The sequence below is a fragment of the Dipodomys spectabilis genome, unplaced genomic scaffold, assembly GCF_019054845.1.
Source record: "Dipodomys spectabilis isolate Male_0828 unplaced genomic scaffold, ASM1905484v1 ptg000138l, whole genome shotgun sequence".
Taxonomy (NCBI): domain Eukaryota; kingdom Metazoa; phylum Chordata; class Mammalia; order Rodentia; family Heteromyidae; genus Dipodomys; species Dipodomys spectabilis.
The window spans coordinates 7,470,844-7,492,482 of NW_024870815.1; the positions used below are offsets into that span (position 1 = coordinate 7,470,844).

The window sequence follows — 21,639 nt, forward strand, 5'->3', positions numbered from 1 at the left end:
AAAACACATTTCTGAAATAAAGTAATGAAAAATACGTAATGTCAAAGCATCAAAGACAATAGTGATCTTCTGAAAAGTAAAACTTTCCAAACTCATGTATAACAAGTAAAAAAAAAAATACTAGTTATTTCACTGAATTAAAAATAAAAGAGGTCAGCCTGCCAAGACAAACAATAAAGTTTAGGGTCATACTGCACAGAAACTAGAGATGCTCACCACTGAAATACACTGCATTTTTCCAGCATTTTGACTCCATGAGGGTGGCAAGAAAGTGTTCCAATAAATAAAAAGTAGTGTTGACTGAGGGTGGTCAATAAACCATTATTTTGAAGACTCCTTTCAGGTTTCATTCCAGATGAGGCATTGAGCCACTGAACAATATCTTTCACTAGATCTTCTAAGTACCCTTGCCCGTCCTATAATTAGAAAAATCAACTTTATAATCAGATAGAAAATAATTAATGCTGATGAATTACTAATAATATATATTACTCTCCGAGTATCTGTTATTTACAATCCCATTTAACACAATACTATCTTACAGAAGAGCAGACCATAGCACATAGGTTCTTATAATTAGCTAAATTGATATCTAAGTCTCAACTCACTTCTTATGTTTCTAAATAAAGGTTATGCCTATTTAGATATAAAAGTAAAACAGAGGTAGTGAAAGACGAAAGGAGGTAGGTAGTAAATTCTATTAAAAAATTTTTGCTGTGAAATGAGGGCTTACCTCTTCAGACTCAAGAAGAAATTCTGTAAACTGGCAACCAACAACTGTGAGCTGCTTGGACTTGGCAAAATCGAGATCCAGATTGGCATATAATTTACTGCTAGGTTTGTAAAAATAAAGAAGCCTTCGTACAAACCTAAGACCAAATAAAATTGTCAACCAAGTGAGAAGCTAAACAATTATTAAAGAACTCTGACTACTGTGTTAGGACATAACAAGTTTTTGAAAAATATATTTTGGATCTCATCCATTGGGGGTAAATGGCAAGAGACATAATAAACACATTCATTTGTACCATTAAAGAAAACTTTAGGAACATTTCACGGAATAAGAATTTTTCAGTAAGATGTTTAAAAGAAATAGCAGAGAAGAAAATTACTGGTCGATAAAAAAAGATATCTAGACTATAGAGGTGAGCAAATGTGAAGAAAGCCCTTATAAATGAATTTATGAACGTAATTTATATTATTTCAGCAACTTTCAATGTTGTGTGCCAATCATCAATTTAACTTAGTTCAATTTAACTTCATGTACTACAATCTAATCTAATACAGGAGGAGTTAGGACATCATCTCTGTTCTTAAGGAACATAAAGAACTAGTACCTAAAAGCATCTTTATTTCAGTGTAATATTTTATGTTACATATATTCCTCAAAATTTAATACGTATGTTATGCTGAATATCATGAAAGATGAACAAAAATAATGCTAATGGGATCAACATAAAATAAGGCTGTCTTGCCTCTTCAACAAATGGTGCTGGAAAAATTGGTTATCCACATGCAGAAAACTGAAGTTAGATCCTCATGCATCACCCTGCACCAGAATCAATTCTAAATGAATCAAAGAACTCAATGTAAAAGGCCAGATAGTATGAAAATATTACAGCAAGGGTTAGCGAAAACACTAGGGCACAGGTAGAAATTTCCTAAGAAAGATTCAGAATCACAACAAATCAAAGAAAGAATGGATTAATGGAATTGCATCAAACTGAAGCACTTCTGCACGGCAAAAGACATGACTAACAGGTAAATAGACAAAACACAGAATGGTAAAAGATTTTTACCTGATATACATCAGACAAGGGCCTCATCTCTAAAATATACTTAGAGCTCAAAAAACTAACCCCCACCTTAAAATTAACCTTCAAAAACTCAACAACCCAATTAATAAATGGGCTACAAACTTATAGACTTCTAAGAAGAAATAAAGAAATGCCAATGGACACATGAGGAAATGTTCACAATCTCTGCCCATAAAGAAAATGCAAATCAAAACAGCACTGAGATTCCACCTTACCCAGTTAGAATGGCCATTATCAAGAAAACTAATAACAGATGTTGGCAGGGATGACGCTATACTGCTGGTGGAAATGTAAACTTGTTTAACCAATCTGGAAAGCAGTATGGAGATGCTTCAAATGACTAAATATAGAGCTTCTAAGTATGACCCAGCAACTTGGGCATTTATCCAATAGAACACAAACACTACCACACTAAAGCCATCAGCACAGCCATGTTCACTGTAGCACTGTTTACCATAGCCAAGATGTAGAATCAACCTAGATGCCCCTCGCCCCTCGGTGGATGAATGGATCAAGAAAATGTGCTATATATACACAATGAAATTCTACACTTCCATCAGAAAAAAAATGATATTGCCCCATTTGTAAAAAAATGGAAAGACATGGGCTGGGAAGGTGGCTCAATGGTAGAGCACTTGCCTTGCATGCTCGAGGCCCTGGGTTTGATTCCTCAGCACCACGTAAGAAAAAAAAAAAAGCTGGAAGTGGCACTCTGGCTCAAGTGATAGAGTGTTAGCCTTGAGCTGAAGAGCTGAGGGACAGTGCCCAGGCCCAGAGTTCAGGCCCCACAACTGGACCCAAAAAAAAAAGGGAAAGACTTGAAAAAAATTACATTAAGTGAAATAAGTCAGATCCAAAGAAACGTAGGTTGCATGGCTTCCCTCATTTGTGGTAACTAGAATGTGCTTATAGATCTACAAGTATACACATTGAATGATATAAAAAAAAACACACTGGTACATGATAAATTATAAGGGTCTCCAGACATTCACACAGTGAGACCAAAGGAGGAGCACAGGAGCGAATCACATAGGCTCAGTAGCTATGTGCCTATGACCAAATAAAGTACTATCTTATGAAATGAAATCCAAGAAAAGGAAACAAGGATTTTTTGGGTTGCTATTTTTGTTGTCTTTTCCATTTGTCTTGTTTTTGTTAGTTTGGGAGGGTAAGAGGGGCAGAGAAATGGTGGGACAAAGGGTAAACAAATACAACAGGGGTACTCACTAGACACTATATGAAAAATGAACTATACATCCTGTGGGTGTGGATGGGAGGGAAAAACTAGGAGAGAGCAAGGGAAGAACTGCATTCATTATCTGACTCAAGTAACTATAACCTCTCTAAATATCACCTCTACAATAACAATAAAGTCTTTAAAAAAAAGGTAAAGCTGCCTTAATCAACGATATGAGTACAGGTAATTGGCTAGTTGCCACTCAGGAGTAAAACATCCTGGGTGCACTCAAGAAGGAGCACAGTTGAAGTGTTCTATATGCTATGAACATTAATCATGTTTTATATAGTGGTCAAGGAGAGTATTAAGAGGAACTAAAAATGGTATCTTTTCAAATTCAGATGTGAATGATGTACAAAAGTTGCACATTTAAAATGTATATCCTGCTGGGCACCAGTGGCTCATGTCTATATCCTAGCTATAAAGGAGACTGAGATCTGGGGATTGCAGTTCAAAGCCAGCTTGGGCAGGAAAGTCTGTGAGACTCTTATCTCCAATTAACCACCTGAAAACCAGAAGTGGTGCTGTGGCTCAAGTGGTATAACACTTGCCTTGAGCTGAAGAACACAGGGACAGTGCACAAGCCCAGAGTTCAAGCCCCACCACAGGCAAAAAAAAAAAAAAAAAAAAAAAGTATATCCTTATGATTGTCATCCTCATACAGTAAGGATTAAGACATCTACAAAACTGATTCATACCCCAGTTTAAAAAATTTTATCTCAATGACTCTGACCCAAAACTAAAAGCAAAATGTTTATGATCAGAAAGTAATTAGCAAATGTTGACTATACTTACATATTTATATACCTACTGAATATTAATTGACTAAATGTGCACATGTTGCTTTAAAATGTCAATTATTATTTTCAGCAGGCATTAGACATGCTCTAAATCTAAATTCTTTAACTTAAAATGCACAATAGTTTTTACATACCTGTGTAATTGTTCATCTTTATAGTTTCTTAGATTTATATTTGGCCACTAGAAAAACATAATATATTATATATAAATATATTTATCAACTCCTAAGCACAGGACTGTAATAAATTATAAAAAAATGAAAACAAGCCATCATAATAAAGTCATTTGCAACACCTTAAGAATGGTCCCTATAAGATTCCAATTCCACTCAAGATTCTCTTTGTGCTGCAGGACTTGGCTATCCCGAAGGTTCATTAGAAGGGCTTCTTCTGTATCCTAAAATCACCAGACAGCAAATAAGACAAGGTAAACTATCCTCACATAGACGACTAAATCCAAATTTTAAAAATGAAAAGACATTTCCTTTATGGACAGATTATAAAAAGTCTTAATTTTAAAAGGTATTAAGGCATTTGCATGTACCTCTCTACCCACTACTGTCATTCTCCACCAGAAATACTCATTTGGTGCCTTTGCCCTGATGCTTCAAGGGCTCTGAGGTAGAGTTCTTTATCCTCCAGGTTGGACCAAGAGTGGCAGGGGCCCCTGCCATGCCACTGTGGACCATGGGAGCTGAACTAGCACAAGAAGCACAGGATACTAGCTCTCCAAAGCTCAAAAGCACTTGGTGCTATTTGAAGGTTTGAACCAACTTTCAGAAGGAAGAGCTTCCAGAATGTTCTGTGCATTGCCAAAAGCAACAGAAAATGAATGGATTTCTGAGACGTCCTGTTGTCCCCTGGGGTACCAGGTAACATGTATGTGCAATCAGTTCCAGATTCAGTATCCAATGCATCTATCCCTTGCTTCAAAGCTGGACAGAAACCATACTATACCAGATCAGACTTGAAAAAAAATGCTGCCTAGAGGTCTTCCACTGATCAGGAATTTGGTATGATGTATTAGGCGTTACTCATGCTTTTTAGTTTACACATATTTTACGTCCTTAGAATGAAAAGGCCATTCCCTCTATGCATACATACACTATAAATGTAACAACCAAACCCATGTGTTCTGTGCCACTATAACAAAACCTACCTGCAAAAAAAAAAAAAAAATAGTAACAATAAATGACATTGCCTTGGGAGAAAAAATAAAGTAATAAAAACCTGGCTCTAAACTACCTGTCCACTGTAAACACAAGAACACAAATGAAAAATCCACAGGCATGAACAAACTACAAAGCTCAGATGTATAGACTAAAATCCAGTGTTGAAGAATGAGGAAACTGTATATAGTAAAAATCATGAGTGTACCTTAAGAACAAATATATCTTTCTGGACTCGAAGATAGTGATCTCGTTTCTGGTGTGTTGCCATTGCTTTCTGAATAATGTGATCTAAATGAAGGCTATAAGGCTTGGGTCCTCGTTTTTTCATTTCATGGAAGCGTTTCAAACAGTTTAGTGCTGCACTGGCTCTTCTAATAAGGAAAAAAATATATACAATAGCAAAAGTAGCATAATTTAAAGTGATAACAGATAAATTATTAAAATAGCAATTCAAGGACAGAGAGTACTGTATAGAAAGAGGTAAACTCTTGAGCAATTAACTATCATACAAGTCAAAAAGCTGAATACCAGAAAGCTAAAACATGTCTTGAATGAGAGGAGTGGGAATTAAAAGGAAGGAAGTGGACAAATGAAGAGTTATAATACTTAGTGTACAAACAGAATTAGGAAACTTGAGAAGATGAGAATGGAATATATGGGGGCCAGGGAAAATGATGGAAGGTGACTCTGATCTAACATAAATTGACATGTTCAATTAAATCTCTTTATATAACTATTTGAAGAAAACAAAAAGATAAACTATGTGGTTAAATCTGGAAGCACAAAGAAAAAAGATCAGAAATAGTGCCTGTGACCCCAGCTATATGGGAAGGTAGTGGACCAAGTCTGATACCCAGCAAAACTAAGAAACCCTGCCTGAAAAACCAAAGGATTCAACTGGTAGAGTGCCTGCCTAGCAAGTAAAAGACCCCGAGTTCTAACTCCACTATCAACAAGAAAAGAGAAGGGGAAAAGTGAAGGGGAAGGGGGAAAGGGAGGAAGAGAGGGGGACAGGGAAAAGAAGAAAGGAACAGTTTATAGTTTCTCCAGTACGAGTTCTAAAAGTCCAACAATCTGAACCATACAAGGAAAGGAATGAGTTAGTAGTATGTGGATGTTGAAAATTTGAAATAATTTACAGACATTTTTTAAAAAGTCTACATTGTTGCTTTAAACAAAAAAAAATCCAAAAACTCTCAAACATTTTTAAACACATGATAAATCAAATGACTCTGTTCAGAAACACACTGGAAAAAAACTTCTTTAGTCACTCTACTAATATTTTGTATCTTAACATACAAATAAAACACTTTGAGGGCTAGGAAGGTGGCTCAGTGGTAGAGTGCTTGCCTCGCATGCATGAGGCCCTGGGTTCGATTCCTCAATACCACAAAAAAAGAAAAGGCCGGAAGTGGCGCTGTGGCTCAAGTGGCCTTGAGCTAAGAACTCAGGGACAGCACCCAGGCCCAGAGCTCAAGCCCCACCACCAACCAAAACAAAAAGGAAAAAAAAAACAACTTTGATTATTGTTTCTTCTTATCTATAAGACTTCTTGAAGAATTTCCAAGCAAAACCTACCTACCTTTCTTTCCTAAAAGAAAGAAGAGAAAGTAACCCCAGTGATATTAAAATGTAAGCATCCTAAGATGCTGCAGAGCTCTGTTACTTACAGTCTCTTTTCCTTAGGGATATCAAAGGATGCAGCCATATTCATTAGGGTTGGCAAGCAATGCAAATGATGGCTATGTGAATGAGGAAGAATTGTGTTTGCCTAAAATAAAACACAACATTTTGTGAGATCTTAGTAGATTAATACAAGTATGCTCAAGATTACATAAAATTAACATAATGAGTTATTTTCCTCACTATATACAATTTTCATATATTGTAAATAAAAATGAGATATAACAAATATAAGCATATAAATATACATTAATAAGGTCACAGATTTTCACAGATCCTATGTTAAATATTGAATGTTTCTACGTAGAACTCTAGCAAACTCAATTTTTGACAGACCTGAAAGGATTATGTATAAAAATATCACTTAAAATTCTAGATGCAGTTGGACACTGATGGCTCATGCCTATAACCCTAGCTACTCAGGAGGCTAAGATCTGAGGATCACAATTTAAAGCCAGCCTGGACAGGAATGTCCATGAGACTCTGATCTCCAATTAACCACCAGAAAATAGCAAGTGGTGCTGTGGCTCAAGTGGTAGAACACTCGCCTTAAGCTGAAGAACTAAGGGACAGCATCCTGGCTCAGAGTTCAAACCCCACAACTGACCAAAAAAAAAAAAATTCTAGATGCAATATTGAAACATATAAGCTGATACATGCAGTCTTGATAATCAGTCTCTCAAGTATATATCATATCCCAACTATCTCTAAAAAAAAACACAAAACTTATTAACTCTTGTTTTCCAACCAAAATCTTACCATGCAGTCAGCTTTCAAGCAATAAACATACTAATCACAAAAGAGTAGATATAGGAATAAGTAATTAACTAATGGCACTATGCTTAAAGTTGGTCAGATTTATATTTCCAGAGCACAGAGTTATGGGTTTATGCAAAAAGTGATTCCTTCATACTAAAAGCAAGACAAAACAACAACAACAAAAACCCCAAGATATTGATAATTGGTATCCTTATAGGAAATAGGTGTGTGTGTGTGCGTGCACGTGTGCACGCGCGCGCGCGCGCGCGCGTGTGTGTGTGTGTGTGGTGTCCACATGTCAGTACTGGAGCTTAAACTTAGGGCTGGAGACTGTCCCCTTAGCCTTTATTGGAGATAAGAGTCCTGAGTTCAAACTCTACACTGTCATGAGAGGAAAAAAATACACAAAATACATATAATCAAACCCAAGAACCTGTAAAATGACTTATTCTTTCATATATGGGTTGAAGAACAGAGCAAGTGGCTGTTCAATACATTAAAAAGAAGAAAACTGTTAACACCTTGCTCTATTCCATTATCTCACTCACATACATAACCCAAGTGCTGCTAGTGGTTGGAGAGTAACAGAGTGCAGCTCAGGAGGGGAAGATTATGAAACCCTATCCAAAAAAATAATTAAAGCAAAACAAGAAAAAGTAGAGAGCTTGTCTAGCAAGTGGCAAGACATTAAGTTCAAGCTCAACACCATAAAAAAGAGATTGACATTCAGTACTGAGTACCTTACTAATTTACAAAACTAGATGCATGTATATATACATCTCATAATAAAAGCACCAAAGGATTTTTGTAATGCAAAGATAAACACTATTAAAAATGCAAATTTAGTAAGCTTGGTTGCTTAAACCTATAATTCTAGCTACATGGGAGGTGAGGATCCGGGGAATCATGTTTCAAGACCAGCCTAGGCAAAAACATTTGGACTTGTCTCAAGAGAGATTCCATCTCCACTAAAGGCTGGGTGCTATGGCATGCACATGTCATCTCCAATGACATAGGGACATACCAGTAGGAGGATCATAGTCCAGGCTGGCCTAAGTATCAAATGAGACATACTTTAAGATAAATCAATGGGAAAAGGGGCTAGAGGCATAGCCCAAGTGGTAGAGCACCTGTCTAACGAAAGTCCAAGGCTTTGAGTTCAATCTCTACCACCAAAAAATACAAATTTATTTTATTTGGGGGGGGGGGTAAAATAAAGCAAGAATATTAAATTAGCCTGCTTTACTAACTAAAGCATTCAAGTATGAAACAGATGATCTGAAGTTGAAATACTTACCATATGTAGAAGCTCTCCTAAAAGTATGGTAGCTCTAACTGAGATTTGGTCATCACTGTTCGTTATCACTTCAACCAAACCCTATAAAAACAAAAATATGTGTGTATATATACATATATATATGTGTGTGTGTGTGTGCATAATGTATATGCATACACAAAATTATTTACGTGTATACATTTATGCATTACTTGTGCTTTTCCCTTTGAATTTTTTAGTCCACGTAGAAAGGACAAAATAAAATGAGGTTTATAATTGTTACCTCTAAAAGTCCATTGCGGATAAATGCAGAAAGTATCAGTGCCAAATAATTATCCATGAGGTCTGGTCTGGAAATAAACACAGCACAGAAATAACTTAAACAATGTTCCATATAGTACACAGTTTAATATAAAAGCAGTATTGACAAATTAAATGTTTGTATTTCAATGCTACCTGGATCTGGCACGATGAGGGAGAATAGTTTTTGCCTCAGCTGCTACAAAGCCATCTGAAAGCCTCCAACTGTCTTGGAATCTTCCTGGATCTATAATGAAAGACCAAGGGGTTACAAAGACAATTAGGTAACACTGAAAAAGATAAGTGTGGCTAATAAAGAACTTCAAAAGGTTCTTTGGCTTAAAGAACAATACACTTAAAAAAAGCTATTTAGAGCTGGGAATGTGGCTTAGTGGTAGAGTGCTTGCCTAGCATGCATGAAGCGCTGGATTCGATTCCCCAGCATCACATAAACAGAAAAAGCCAGAAGTGGCACTGTGGCTCAAATGGTAGAGTGCTAGCCTTGAGCAAAAGAGGCTCAGGGACAGTGTGAGGCCTTTAGTTCAAGGCAAAAAAAAGAAAAATAGCTATATAAATGCACACAGATCTAATTTCCTTCGTTTTGGGACTTAGAGCAGTCTTTTGACTAAATTAAGAGAACAATTAATTGGGTAACATAAGAATTACTAAACTGGGTTTGTCACAACCAATAAAAAAAACTAGGTATGGTGACATGTGCTTGCCTGCCATCCCCAGCTACATAGGAAGCATAAATAAAAGGACTGCCTTCCAGGCAAAACTTGGCTATTAACAGCAAGACCCTATTTGAAAAACATCTAAAGGAAAAGGTTTAGGGTATGTGGCCAAGTGGATTAGTACCTGGTTCAACCTCCAAAAAACAAAAGGGCTGGGGAAAGAAAAAAAAGGGAAAACAATCCAGGTTTCTTGCTGTCTCCTCTCTTACTTTCTTGATCCATTTTCCTATTAATTTCATAGCTTATTTCTAAACTAGGTTGATTTAAGAAAGAAACTTAAAACTCCTAGGAATATGACATTTTATTATCATGTTTTATTTCAAGCCATGCTGATGAAGTAAAAAATTACATTAAATATTGTTCTTTAGAGCTGTGTTTACACTAGATAAGTAACCTTAAAAATTATAATAATAGGTACAAAAATACTTCAAAACTTACCTACACTGAGCAATGCCTCTATGAACTCCTCTGTTACAACAGGTAGAGGAAGACGAAATATGTCATAAAGAACTTCAAGCAGACCTCGCTACAACAGCAAACAAATAGTTAACTTATTTCTATGAAATAAATCTTTATTTAAAGACTTAAAATATCTTATTTAAAGTGGTATAAACACAACTTTCAATGTTTTGAAAAATTATGTGGCATGCTTCTAATAAAAAAGGAAAATTACTGAATACTTACTACATGCATCATTTAACTTTTTAAAAAAGTCAACTGAATTGTCAAAGCCTTTAGTTCTCTATGCAAGAGATCTTTCCACTTGCAATCATATCTTTCCATTTTCATAATCCAAATGCCTTTTATTTCCCATTTAAGCAAGGCATACCGTGACTAATATTTCCTAGTATTTCCCAACTACAAGTTTAGTTCAATTAAAGAAAGGGCTAAAAGAAGGAACAAAATTAAAACAAACAAAGAATTTAAAGGGAATAACTTCAACCAACATCTTTAAAATAAAATATTCATAAAAAGATAGAAACATAATAAAAACTAGAAGCCACAGCTTTTCCTAAATGTATTTCTGTAAAACTTGAACCTCTTACAATGAGAATGTCCTTCTGCCTTGCTTGCATTAAATGGGCAAAGCATAGTTACGTTCAGATTTTCAGTTCAAATTTTGATTGTTATTATACACAGCAGTAAATTTATAAGAAACTCAAGGTTTAAGCAATGTCATGTTCCATGACAAAAATTAACTAATAACAAAAACTTCATTTGAAATGATTTTTCTAAATAATTCCTCTGTTAAAGATCCAGGAATTAAAGAATGACAATAACTTTTACCTACCCTTATTTCCATATTTGGTATACAAAGTACCCCAATTAGAGATTGGATCCCAGAGTTTCCAGGTTTGCATAAATTAATAATACCTAAAAAAAAATTGAAAGATAAGTATCATTAAGAACTTTTTAGAAAAATGTAAAATATGTAATGTTTTTCCAAGTTAAGTTATACTACCTGGTTACCGTAATTGATATTTATAAGTGAAATACATTTTAAGCATTCTCAGTAATCCTCTGATTAGAAATAATTTTATCACTTAAATTCCTTTGGTTTCTCTTTCATATCTACAAATTGATAAGCACCCAGTTGACTGATACATACTACTGTGGGAGTTAAGATCATGGAAGAGAATAAGACAATGGTCTATTCTCCTTTGTTTAATGCTCTTCAATCCAAAGTGAAAAACTGTATAGAATTTGTCTTTTAAATGTTTATTTCTAAGATGTATTGACTAAACAGAATGCAAGCAACAGACATCAAATAAGTTAATAAAGATCAAAAATTTTAAGTAACAGAACTAAGTCAATGAGTTCTGAAAATATAAAATCATGTCTGAAGAAAGCCATGCAAATAGCCAATAAACAAATCGAAAGTACTCAATACTCAAGAATGCAGAGCAACTGGTATTTATGTGTACCGATGACAGAAATATAAAACGTATCACAGAAATAACATTAATCCTAGCTACTCAGGTGGCTGAGCTATCTGAGGATCATGTTTCAAAACCAGCCTAGGCAGGAAAGTTTGTAAGATTCTTATTTCCAATTAACCACCGAAGAGTTGAAGTGGAGCTGTGGCTCAAGTGGTAGAGCATTAACTTTGAGCAAAAAGCTCAGGGACTATACTCAGGCCCTGAGTTCAAGCCTCAGGATACACACACACACACACACACCCCAAAAAGATTTAACACACACACACACAAGATTTAACTCATAAATAGTACCAAAAAATCTAAATATTATTTAGAACAAACAAGTTGTTAGAAAAATGCTTTCACCACTGTAGTGTCTAATATGCTGGTATTTCTATTACTTCAATACAAGAGTGGAAGACTCCAACATTTCTAATGATGGTTCGGTATGTAAAGGTTCAAGGAGAAAGTAATGTGGAAAAAAGATCTAAGAGCAATAAAGAAAGAGACTGGCTGGGATTAAAGACACAGTGAGTGCCAGGTGCTGGTGGCTCCCGGGCACCGGTGGCTCATGCCTGTAATCCTAGCTACTCAGGAGTGTCAGATCTGAGGATCCAGGAAAATCCACAAGATTCGTATCTCCAATTAACCACCAGAAAATCAGAAGTGGCACTGTGGCTCAAGTGGCAGAGCAATTGCCTTAAGCTGAAGAGCTGAGGGACAGCATCCAGGCTCAGAGTTCAAGCCCCACAACCAAAAAAAAAAAAGACACAGTGAGTGATGAGGAAAGAGACAGAGTGTGTATAGAAGTAGTAAGAATGAGATAGTGGCTAGGCTATACTGGTGATTAAAGCAAGACAGAAGCTTTTGGAAAAGACAAACCACGTTTATGGCAGGTAAGATGAACCATGGTAAAGTGATTACTTAGAAAACAAAGTTACACTGAGTTCTGAAGAGCAGGGAGGGCTAAAGTATGGAAGGATGTAATGTTCTCAGTAATTCAACCCTCAATTTCTATGTTGAGGAGCTTTAGACTTCAGAAGTCTTTGAAAGAGAGAGATCCAAGGTAGCATAGTTATTCTGTCTCACCATGCCATACTCAGACTTCTCCACCTCTACAACTGTGAACTAAATAAACCTCTAAAAATTACCCAGTCTTGAGTATTTTATTAAAGCAAGAGAATGGATTAAAAACAAACATTAAAAAAAATGATGTTGGGTGATCAGAGACCCCCTCTTTACTGTGAGGATAAAAAAAATAGGTACTTATGAAATATGGCAAGGTAGGGCTTTTGCCATAATGCCAATAGGAGAAAGCAAGTTCCTGGAAACATACTGGCTAAGGACCAAGTTTATGAGTGGAATAAACATTAGTGAGGAAAAGGTATTTGTACATTAGGGTTACCACAGTACGTAGAACAAGAAAATTGCCTTGTTCTACTTACAGCTACATTCCTTCCCATGTTCTCTTCAATTATTCTTGATGCCAATAAGGAAGAAAAAAATGCTAATAGAAAATAACAATTAGTAGAGGTGTTATTTTATATAAAAAATGTTAGCTTTTTACTCCATAATAAGATAAAACATATAATCCCATTCAAAAGGAGCTTAGTGGCTGCAAATGTACCTCAGTTGTACAGCACTTTCTGGACAAGACTCAGATTTGATCCTTATCATGGCAAAAAGAAAGAAGAAAAAGGTACAGTAGCTCTACTCAATTTATTTGGTATTTCTTATATTACCACACTATTTTTCATTAACAAATTTTTAGTTACATATATGACCATAAAACATTCAACACTAGATTTTTATTTTGTTTTTGGGAGGGATTTTTTTTGGAAGGAGGAGGGTTATAGATAATGCTTAATTTTTTCTTAAATTGCCCAGATAATCATTAACACAGTATTTACAAATAGCTAATAAATGTATGTATTTAATATTATATCTAAAAGAATACTAGTTATTTCTTATTCTTCACTATATTTTAATAACTGTATGATTTTCCTTGGTTCTAGTAATATAAAAACACTAGATTAATATTTAAATTAGGTAATAATAAATTTAATATTTGAAAAAGTTACTTTTTAGATGCTACAAAACATGGAGGCCAAGCACTGAAGCTCATGCCTGCAATTCTAACTATTCAATATGCTGAGATCTGAAGATCATGGTTCAAAGCCAGCCCAGGAAGCTTTTACCTCTAAAAAGCCAGAAGTGGAGCTGTGGTTCCAGTGGTAGAGTGCTAGCTTTGAGCAAAAAAAAAAAAAAAAAAAAAAGCTCAGGACAGCACCAAGTCCCTGAGTTTAAACCTCAGTACCAGGACATAAAATGACAACAACATCAGCAAACAAACAAACAAACAAAAATCATGGAACGGAATAACATACCTGCCCATGACCGGAATGTTGCTATGATACCCATTTTACTGGCTAGAAACCGTGCTTCCCTATCTTCTCTGTTAGGAGAAAATAAAGTATCAAAGATGTACAATGTTTAAAAAGAACAGAGGTTTTAATACTACTAGAAGAAAAATTGTTATTAATCGGTAAGCATTTATACACAAAATCAAAACCATTTGTAAAAAAATAAGACCAGTTATATTCCAATATCCTATCGCAAAATAACCTCAACTTAAAATTCACAACATGACTCACAATAAATCTTAAATTCCTTTTCTCTATGCAGCTGTATGTTCCTGGATATTTCTGAAAACTATTCTTATATAGGCTTTAATTAAGCATTAGAGAGAAGAGCAGTTTGTTTAATTAGCATATATTAGAAGGCTGCTACTCAACAATGAAAATCACATAAACCTGTTAACACCACCATACTCTCTATTTCAAATCCTTGCCTCAAACTTATTTTAGCCTTCCCCACAAGCAAATTCAATAATCTATTCACTAAAAAAGTATTAAATATTAAAGAACTACTAACATTACATGTTACTACATTCCTTCACAATTCTGTATACAACTTTGTTCTCTTCTATATAATAACTAATTAAGCAACAGAACTGTTTATAGGTTTTGATGAATGATTTATGGCCAGCTTCAATATTTTATAGAATCTTGTTAACTCTTAATTTATGTTCCTCCAACTACAATCTATACCTTGGATGATTTTTTTTAGTAACAAATGAATCTTTATAATAATTTCCCCAAGTTTTCTTTTAAAGTATTGTAAACAAGGGAAATGCACTATGATTCCACAAGCTAATATTTTACTTAAACTCATTCTCTGACTATACATGCAAGCAAGTAAAAAAAAAAAAAAACTTTACTATTACACACACATCACTTCTTCATTATCAGGAACCAGTGGTACTTACTTGAGCTGTCCTTCGGCCGTATCTGGACTATGTCTGTAGTGAAAATCGGTATAGGGTGCTAAAATTCGCTTTTTTAAAAAAAGAAACAGAAGCACAAGAGTCTTTAATAAAAAACATTCTTTTTGTAATAAGCCAAAGTAAATTCCATTTCTATCTATCTTTAATTGGATTTCCTATTTGTGAGACTTCTTTTCAAAGTAATCAAGAAATGTGGGGTACCTTTTTAAAAGAAAAACAAACTAAGCCAGATGCCGGTGACTCACACTTTTAATCCTAGCTACACAGGAGGCTGAGATCTGAGGATTGCGGTGCAAAGCCAGCCCGGGCAGGAAAAGTCTGTGACACTCATCTCCAATAAACCACTCAGAAAAAAACAAAAGTAGTGCTGTGGCTCAAGTGGTAAAGCATTAGCCTTAAGCTGAAGAGCTGAGCAACAGCACCCAAGCCCAGAGTTCAAGCCCCACGACTGACCAAAAAAAAACCACCCTAAATTTTTGGACTTTTTTATGTTTTGTTGTTGGTTTGTGTTGTTGTTGCTTGAACTCAAAGCCTGAGCACTGTCCCTGAGTTCCTTTGCTCAAAGCCTGCTCTCTACCACTTTGAGCCATATTGCCACTTCTGGCTTTCTGGTGATTAATTGGAGACGAGTTTCAGGAACTTTCCTCCTCAGGTTGGCTTTGAACCTAATCATCAGATCTCAGTCTCCTAAGTAGCTAGGATTACAGGTGTGAGCCATTGGCACCTGGCATGTTTCTGGTCTTTTAAAATGAGGTTTAACTTGTACCTAAACAGCACATAGTTGGCACTGTAGGGATGCCACTCAGCTACTACTAATTTCCAATATGTTGGGGAATTAGCTGTCAAATATGATCCTTGGAAATGATTGTTTTACCCTTAAGAATTAAAATTGGCATTAATTTCAACAGTTGTAATATTCCTGCATCTTCTTCTCTTTTAATTTTTTGATCTAGAATTTTTTAAGTTTTTATAAATATAAAACTTCATTTCAGAAACAAAATTTTGGTTATCATCTCCCTGGATGTTTGTTCTGGCCAATTTTCTCTTCTTTACAAATTTTACAATTATGCTTTCTGTTTCCTTCTTTTTCTCTGTGCTTTGCCCAGGTATTTTCCATTGACCTACTCTTCATTTACTAGGGAAAGCTCTTTGTGCAAACTAATTTAATTATCTGAAATCTGAATTCAGAATTCAGATTAACCACAATAGTTATAAAGAATTAACCACAGTTGTTATAAAATCTTTTTTCTGGGGCTGGGAAGGTGGTTCAGTGGTAGAGTGCTTGCATGCATTAGGCGCTGGGTTCGATTCCTCAGCACCACATAAGCAGAAAAGGCTGGGTGGCACTGTGGCTCAAGTGGTAGAGCGCGAGCCTTGAGCTAACCAGCTGAAGACAGTGCACTGGCCCAGAATTCAGGCCTCACGACCAACCAAAAAAAAAATCTTCTACCTGGATTACTTCTTGAGTGTATTTCTGTGAAATGTGGATTTCTTTTGGATTTCAAATCATTATCTCTTTTGTATGATAAGAAACTTTTGACAACACTGGCCACTGTTTTAATTTATAAAAGGTACTATGTTTTTTTTTTTTTTTAAATCAAAGATGGTTTATCTTTTCTTTACCAGACAAGTTAAGTCACCTATTCTAACTGTGGAGACTCCTATACCCCTGGCTTGCCTGTATGCTTATTATGTTCTTCCAGTTCTTTCAATAAAGCTTATCAAGTCTTCATGAAGAAGTGAGATATTGGAATTTTATAAGATACATTTCTTATTTCAAACAGATTTCAATTACACATTCATACATCTTTGAGAATTTACTGTCAACAACAGAAAACTAGCTACAAAATACTCAGTTTGCCCTTTTAGCTCCAGACAATTTCTAAAAGCTTTTCCAAATTTTCTGATGCCAGCAAGAAATCAATATGAAGTTTCAATCTGATAATCAAGTAGTTCCATGAGAAAAAGTTGATGTATAATAGCAACTGTATAAATTCACTAGAAATCAACATAGAATAAACTAAAAAAGCTATTAAATGGGGCTGGGAAGGTGGCTCAGTGGTAGAGCGCTTGCCTTGCATGCCTGAGGCCCTGGGTTCGATTCCTCAGTGCCACATAAGAAAAAAGAAAAAAAAGCCAGAAGTGGCACTGTGGCTCAAGTGGTAGAGCGCTAGCCTTGAGCTGAAGAGCTGAGGGACAGCGCCCAGGCCCAGAGTTCAGTCCCCACAACCCGACCACCCCCCCAAAAAAAAGCTATTAAAAATATTAATTACATCCATTCATTTTTAATGGGAAAATGATTTAAGTCTAACAGCACTGAGAATAGTTTAGAGAAGTAAAAGTATTAATTTAGAATAAAAGCAAAATTGACAAAAAATTAATTAAAATGAGGGCTACAGTCTCTTAATAGCAGATTCTATAATGACAATGAAAAGATGGAAAATAATGATAAATAATCACCAAGGCAACCAGCATTTATTCAGCATTTTCAATACGCAAGGCACAGACAAAACATTTTATGTACACTGAATAACAGGTAAAACACCTGGAACTACTTAAACACTTTACATTAACACTCCCTGCTACTTACTATCACTATTATTATGGCATTTAATCTTCATTATTTTCTTGAAACTATGACCTTCATTTCTCCTAGGAAAAGAAGGATGTCCAAGAGAAACTAACTAACCTGGTCCAAGGGCATAAAGCCAACAGGTCATAAGGCAAAAATTTAAACCTAACCTGTACAGCCTAATGGGCACTCTTTCAAACTGCCTTTTTTTAAGGGTAAAAAAGAATTATGTAATTAAAAAAATAAGATTAAGTGAAAAGACAGCTGGGTACTTAAAAATGTACTATAATCTTGAGGTTTGATTTCTTTTATAAAACCTTTGCTCATCTGCTTCAAGATATCTAGAAATAATAAAAAAGCTTCTATCTATCATCTTTTGTTACTGCAGTTCTTTCTCCAATTTTAGTACTATAAATTTTCTATTTGATTAAAAAAAAAAAAAGGTAGTCTGTAAGTAGCCCAAGCCTGTCATCACAGCTACTCAGGAAGCTAAGATCTGATGATTGTTGCAGTCTGGACAAACTGGAGACTTTTATCTGCAACTAACCAGCAGGAAGTTGGAAGTGGAGGTAAGGCTCCAGTGGTAGCATACCAGTCTTGAGCAAAAAGCTAAGAGCATGAGGCCCAAGAGTTCAAGACCTAGGACCAGCACCAACCAAAAAAAAAAAAAAAAAGGAGAAAAAAAAACAAAAACGCCCCTTAAAAGCTAAACATGGGAGGGAGGGGTGGAGAAGTGTAGTAGTGGAGGTGGGAGGGATGGGATGGTAGGGGAAAAACAAAAACAAAGGAGGAGGTAACAATGCTTGATAGGAAATGTACTCATTACCTTGCTCATGTAACTGTAACCCCTTTGTACAGTATTTTTACAATAAAAAATGCATAAAAATTAAAATTTAAACAATTTTTTAAAAAAGCTAAACATATTATGAAATATCAATAATACCAGAATAATACCAGTTTATTATCATAGAAATGCAATAAACAATATGTTTTAAATTACCTACAAAGGAGAGTACTGTGCTTATAGCACAGTTATAGTTAGTTACATAGACTGTCAAATTTACAATGTGAAATCTTCTAAAACATGTCTTACAGCTGAGCCTGCTCATGCTTATAGTTCTAGCTACCTAGGACGATGAGGCAGGAAGACAGATCAAGCACAGGAGCTCAATTTGCAAATAATAAGACTATCTCAGAAAACAAAACCAAATCCTAATAAAACCACAACTATCAACATTCAGTAATGCATATTTTATCTCTTGTATAATCATTCTAAAATGACAAATCTGAAGTTACTCTCAATATTTTCAGCAACAGCCAACAGTGTAATGCATTAATAAAAGTAAACTGTAAGAATATATTTGAGTCTTAACCTACACTATGCATCACTACTTTTGACAGATTGTATAAGTGTTTATGAATTACTAAAATAAAAAATTACAAATAGCGCATTAAAATATGTGTACATTTTTAAGCATGAATGGTAACAAAGTGCTTCCAAGTTAAAGAATTTTAGTAGAATTTAAAATAAATAGTATATATTTAGCAGGAGACACAGATAAACACACTAAAGGCTTTAAAAACAAAGGGGATTTTTTTTTTTTTTGGTGGTGGTCATGAGTCTTGAACTCTGGGCCTGGGCACTATTCCTTCAGCTCAAAGCTAGCACTCTACCACTTGAGCCACAGCACCACTTGCGGTTTTCTGGTTGTTTATTGGAGATAAGAGTATCCTGGACTTTCCTGCCCAGACTGGCTTTGAACCATGATCCTCAGATCTCAGCCTCCTGAATAGCTAGGATTATAGGCATAAGTCACAGGCAGCCAACCGGGATTCTTAAATAAGTAAATATTTTGATGTAACCTTACTGGTCCTCTAATTTGCTCAGCAAATTTTTACAGCTGAAACCAAATGCTTTGATCAAATATTCCTGATAATATTTCTGATTCATTCCAAATTAAATGAGCTATAAAATGAGTATGAGCCAGTGGTTCATATTTTTAATCCTAGCTACTCAGGAGGCTGACATCTGAGGATTGCAGTTTGAAGCCAGCCAAAGCAAGAAAATCCATGAGAATCTTATCTTAAATTAATCACACACACCAAAAAACAAGGAGCCATACACACACACACCAAAAAACAAGGAGCCAGAAGTAAAGCTGTGGCTCAAGTGGTAGAAGCTAGCTTGAGCACAAAATCTCAGGGACAGTGCCTTGGCCCAGATTTAAAACCCTAGAGCCAGTTAAAAAAAAGGGGGGGAGAGATTAAATAAAGCCTTAATTAATACAGGTTGATCATAAATGTGCTATAATCTATTAAAGAAAGAGCATACATTTAAAATTAGAAAATATTAAAGGTCCTACCTCTAGCTCTACATCAACACGAACATACTGTCGGGTTTTTGGATGATTAAGGAGGTGCAAAATTGTGGTAATGAGGGCTTCGTTTATTCGACTTAATTGGCAGTCAATCACATTTTTCAGGATGGTGTTTAGTCCACCTCGAAGGGCCACAACTTCTGGATTCTGAAGTGCTAAAATGAAAAGGAAAAACTTAACAAATCATACTGGCAATAATAAAGTAAGCTGAAATCTGTGATTTCATTTATTTATTTAGTTCTGATTTATTTTATTTTTCTGCTGGTACTGGGGCTTGAACTCAGGGCCTAGGTACTATTCCCTAGCTTTATTTTTGCACTCAAGACTACCACTCTACCACTTGAGCCACAGTTCTATTCCTGACTTTTTGGTGGTTAACACATAAGAGTTCTCATGGACTTTCCTCCCCTCTGATCTTAGCCTCCTGAGTAGCTAAGATTACAGGCATAAACCACTGGTACCTGACTGCACTTATACTTTAAAACTTAGTATTTTTGTTGTTGTTCTTGAAAGATCTCCAGCCGTATTTACTAGGACAAGTGGATAAAAGGTTCCTTTCTTTCCTTCCTTCCTACCTCATTCCCTCTGTTTTTATTGTTTTTTGGTGGTCCTGGGGTCTGAACATAGGGCCTTGAGCTTACTAGCAGGCCCTCCACCATTTGAGCCTCATCCAAGTCCTTGTCTTTCTAAATTCTTTGATTTTACCTCCTATCAACTCCCATCAAGGAGTTATTTTTTATGGTAGAAATAACAGTCTCTATATATGTATCTATTTCAAATCTTTTATAATTAACTTCATTGTAGATTTTGCTTTAGATGGCTTATTTCACTGTTTTAATTTTACAAAACATACAAAGATGAACACATACGCATATGAGTAAACAGAAACCCAATACTTGAGTAACTCCTCTTATTCTAAAGATCAAGAGGTTTCTTTGCATGTGAATGCGTAAGCATGGTGTTTTATATTTGGATTTTATTTTTTTGAGACAGTCTTGCTATGTAACCCACTCTTACTAGAACTCACTCACTATAGAGCCTCAAACTAAAATTCTCTTGCCTTAGCCTTCTGAGAGCTCGGATTATAGGTGTGCATCACCATAGTAAAGTTTCTATGGATCAGCTCTGTATCTCTTTCATTTATTTTTCTTGTTAACTCAGGGCCATTGACTGAATCACCTGAACCATACCCCAACTATTTTTGTTTAAGGGTTGCGAACCTTACACTGAAGTGCTGTTGCCTCCAGTGTAGCTGGGATGACAAGTAAGCACCATCACATACCTGGCTTGCTTGGTTTCAGTGGGGGTCTTGCTTACTTTCTCATTGGCTGGCCTTGAACCTCAATCACTCTAATCTCTACTTGGGGATTACAGGTGTGGACCACCCTGCCTGGCAATTTTTAAGTTCTTCCCTTTTAATAACTTATGTTACTAGTTTTTTTAAAGTATGAAAAGAAAATCTTTCCTGGCCGGGCATTGGTAGCTCACACCTGTAATCCTATCTAACATCTAAGGATCACAGTTCAACGTCAGCCCAGGCAGGAAAGTCTGTAAGACTCCTATCTTGAATAAACCACCAGAAAACCAGAAAGTGGTGTTCTGGCTCAAGTCGTAGAGCGCTAGCCTTGAGCTGAAGAGCTGAGGGA

General features: G+C 35.6%; 1 protein-coding gene across 2 annotated transcripts in view; it reads right to left on the reverse strand.

Annotated features, from left to right (window-relative positions):
• Positions 1 to 21,639, reverse strand: part of Rictor (RPTOR independent companion of MTOR complex 2) — a 96,591-nt gene that overhangs the window by 30,093 nt on the left and 44,859 nt on the right. For both annotated transcript variants that reach the window (XM_042690640.1, XM_042690639.1), the window contains exons 8-21: positions 19,979 to 20,148; positions 15,026 to 15,093; positions 14,085 to 14,152; positions 11,070 to 11,152; positions 10,217 to 10,304; positions 9,201 to 9,291; positions 9,028 to 9,094; positions 8,766 to 8,846; positions 6,697 to 6,797; positions 5,232 to 5,397; positions 4,150 to 4,251; positions 3,989 to 4,035; positions 734 to 869; positions 217 to 416 (exon numbers count right to left, since the gene is read on the reverse strand). In XM_042690640.1, coding sequence (XP_042546574.1) covers positions 217 to 416; positions 734 to 869; positions 3,989 to 4,035; positions 4,150 to 4,251; positions 5,232 to 5,397; positions 6,697 to 6,797; positions 8,766 to 8,846; positions 9,028 to 9,094; positions 9,201 to 9,291; positions 10,217 to 10,304; positions 11,070 to 11,152; positions 14,085 to 14,152; positions 15,026 to 15,093; positions 19,979 to 20,148 — 1,468 coding nt within the window. The remainder of the gene's footprint in view (positions 1 to 216; positions 417 to 733; positions 870 to 3,988; positions 4,036 to 4,149; positions 4,252 to 5,231; positions 5,398 to 6,696; positions 6,798 to 8,765; positions 8,847 to 9,027; positions 9,095 to 9,200; positions 9,292 to 10,216; positions 10,305 to 11,069; positions 11,153 to 14,084; positions 14,153 to 15,025; positions 15,094 to 19,978; positions 20,149 to 21,639) is intronic.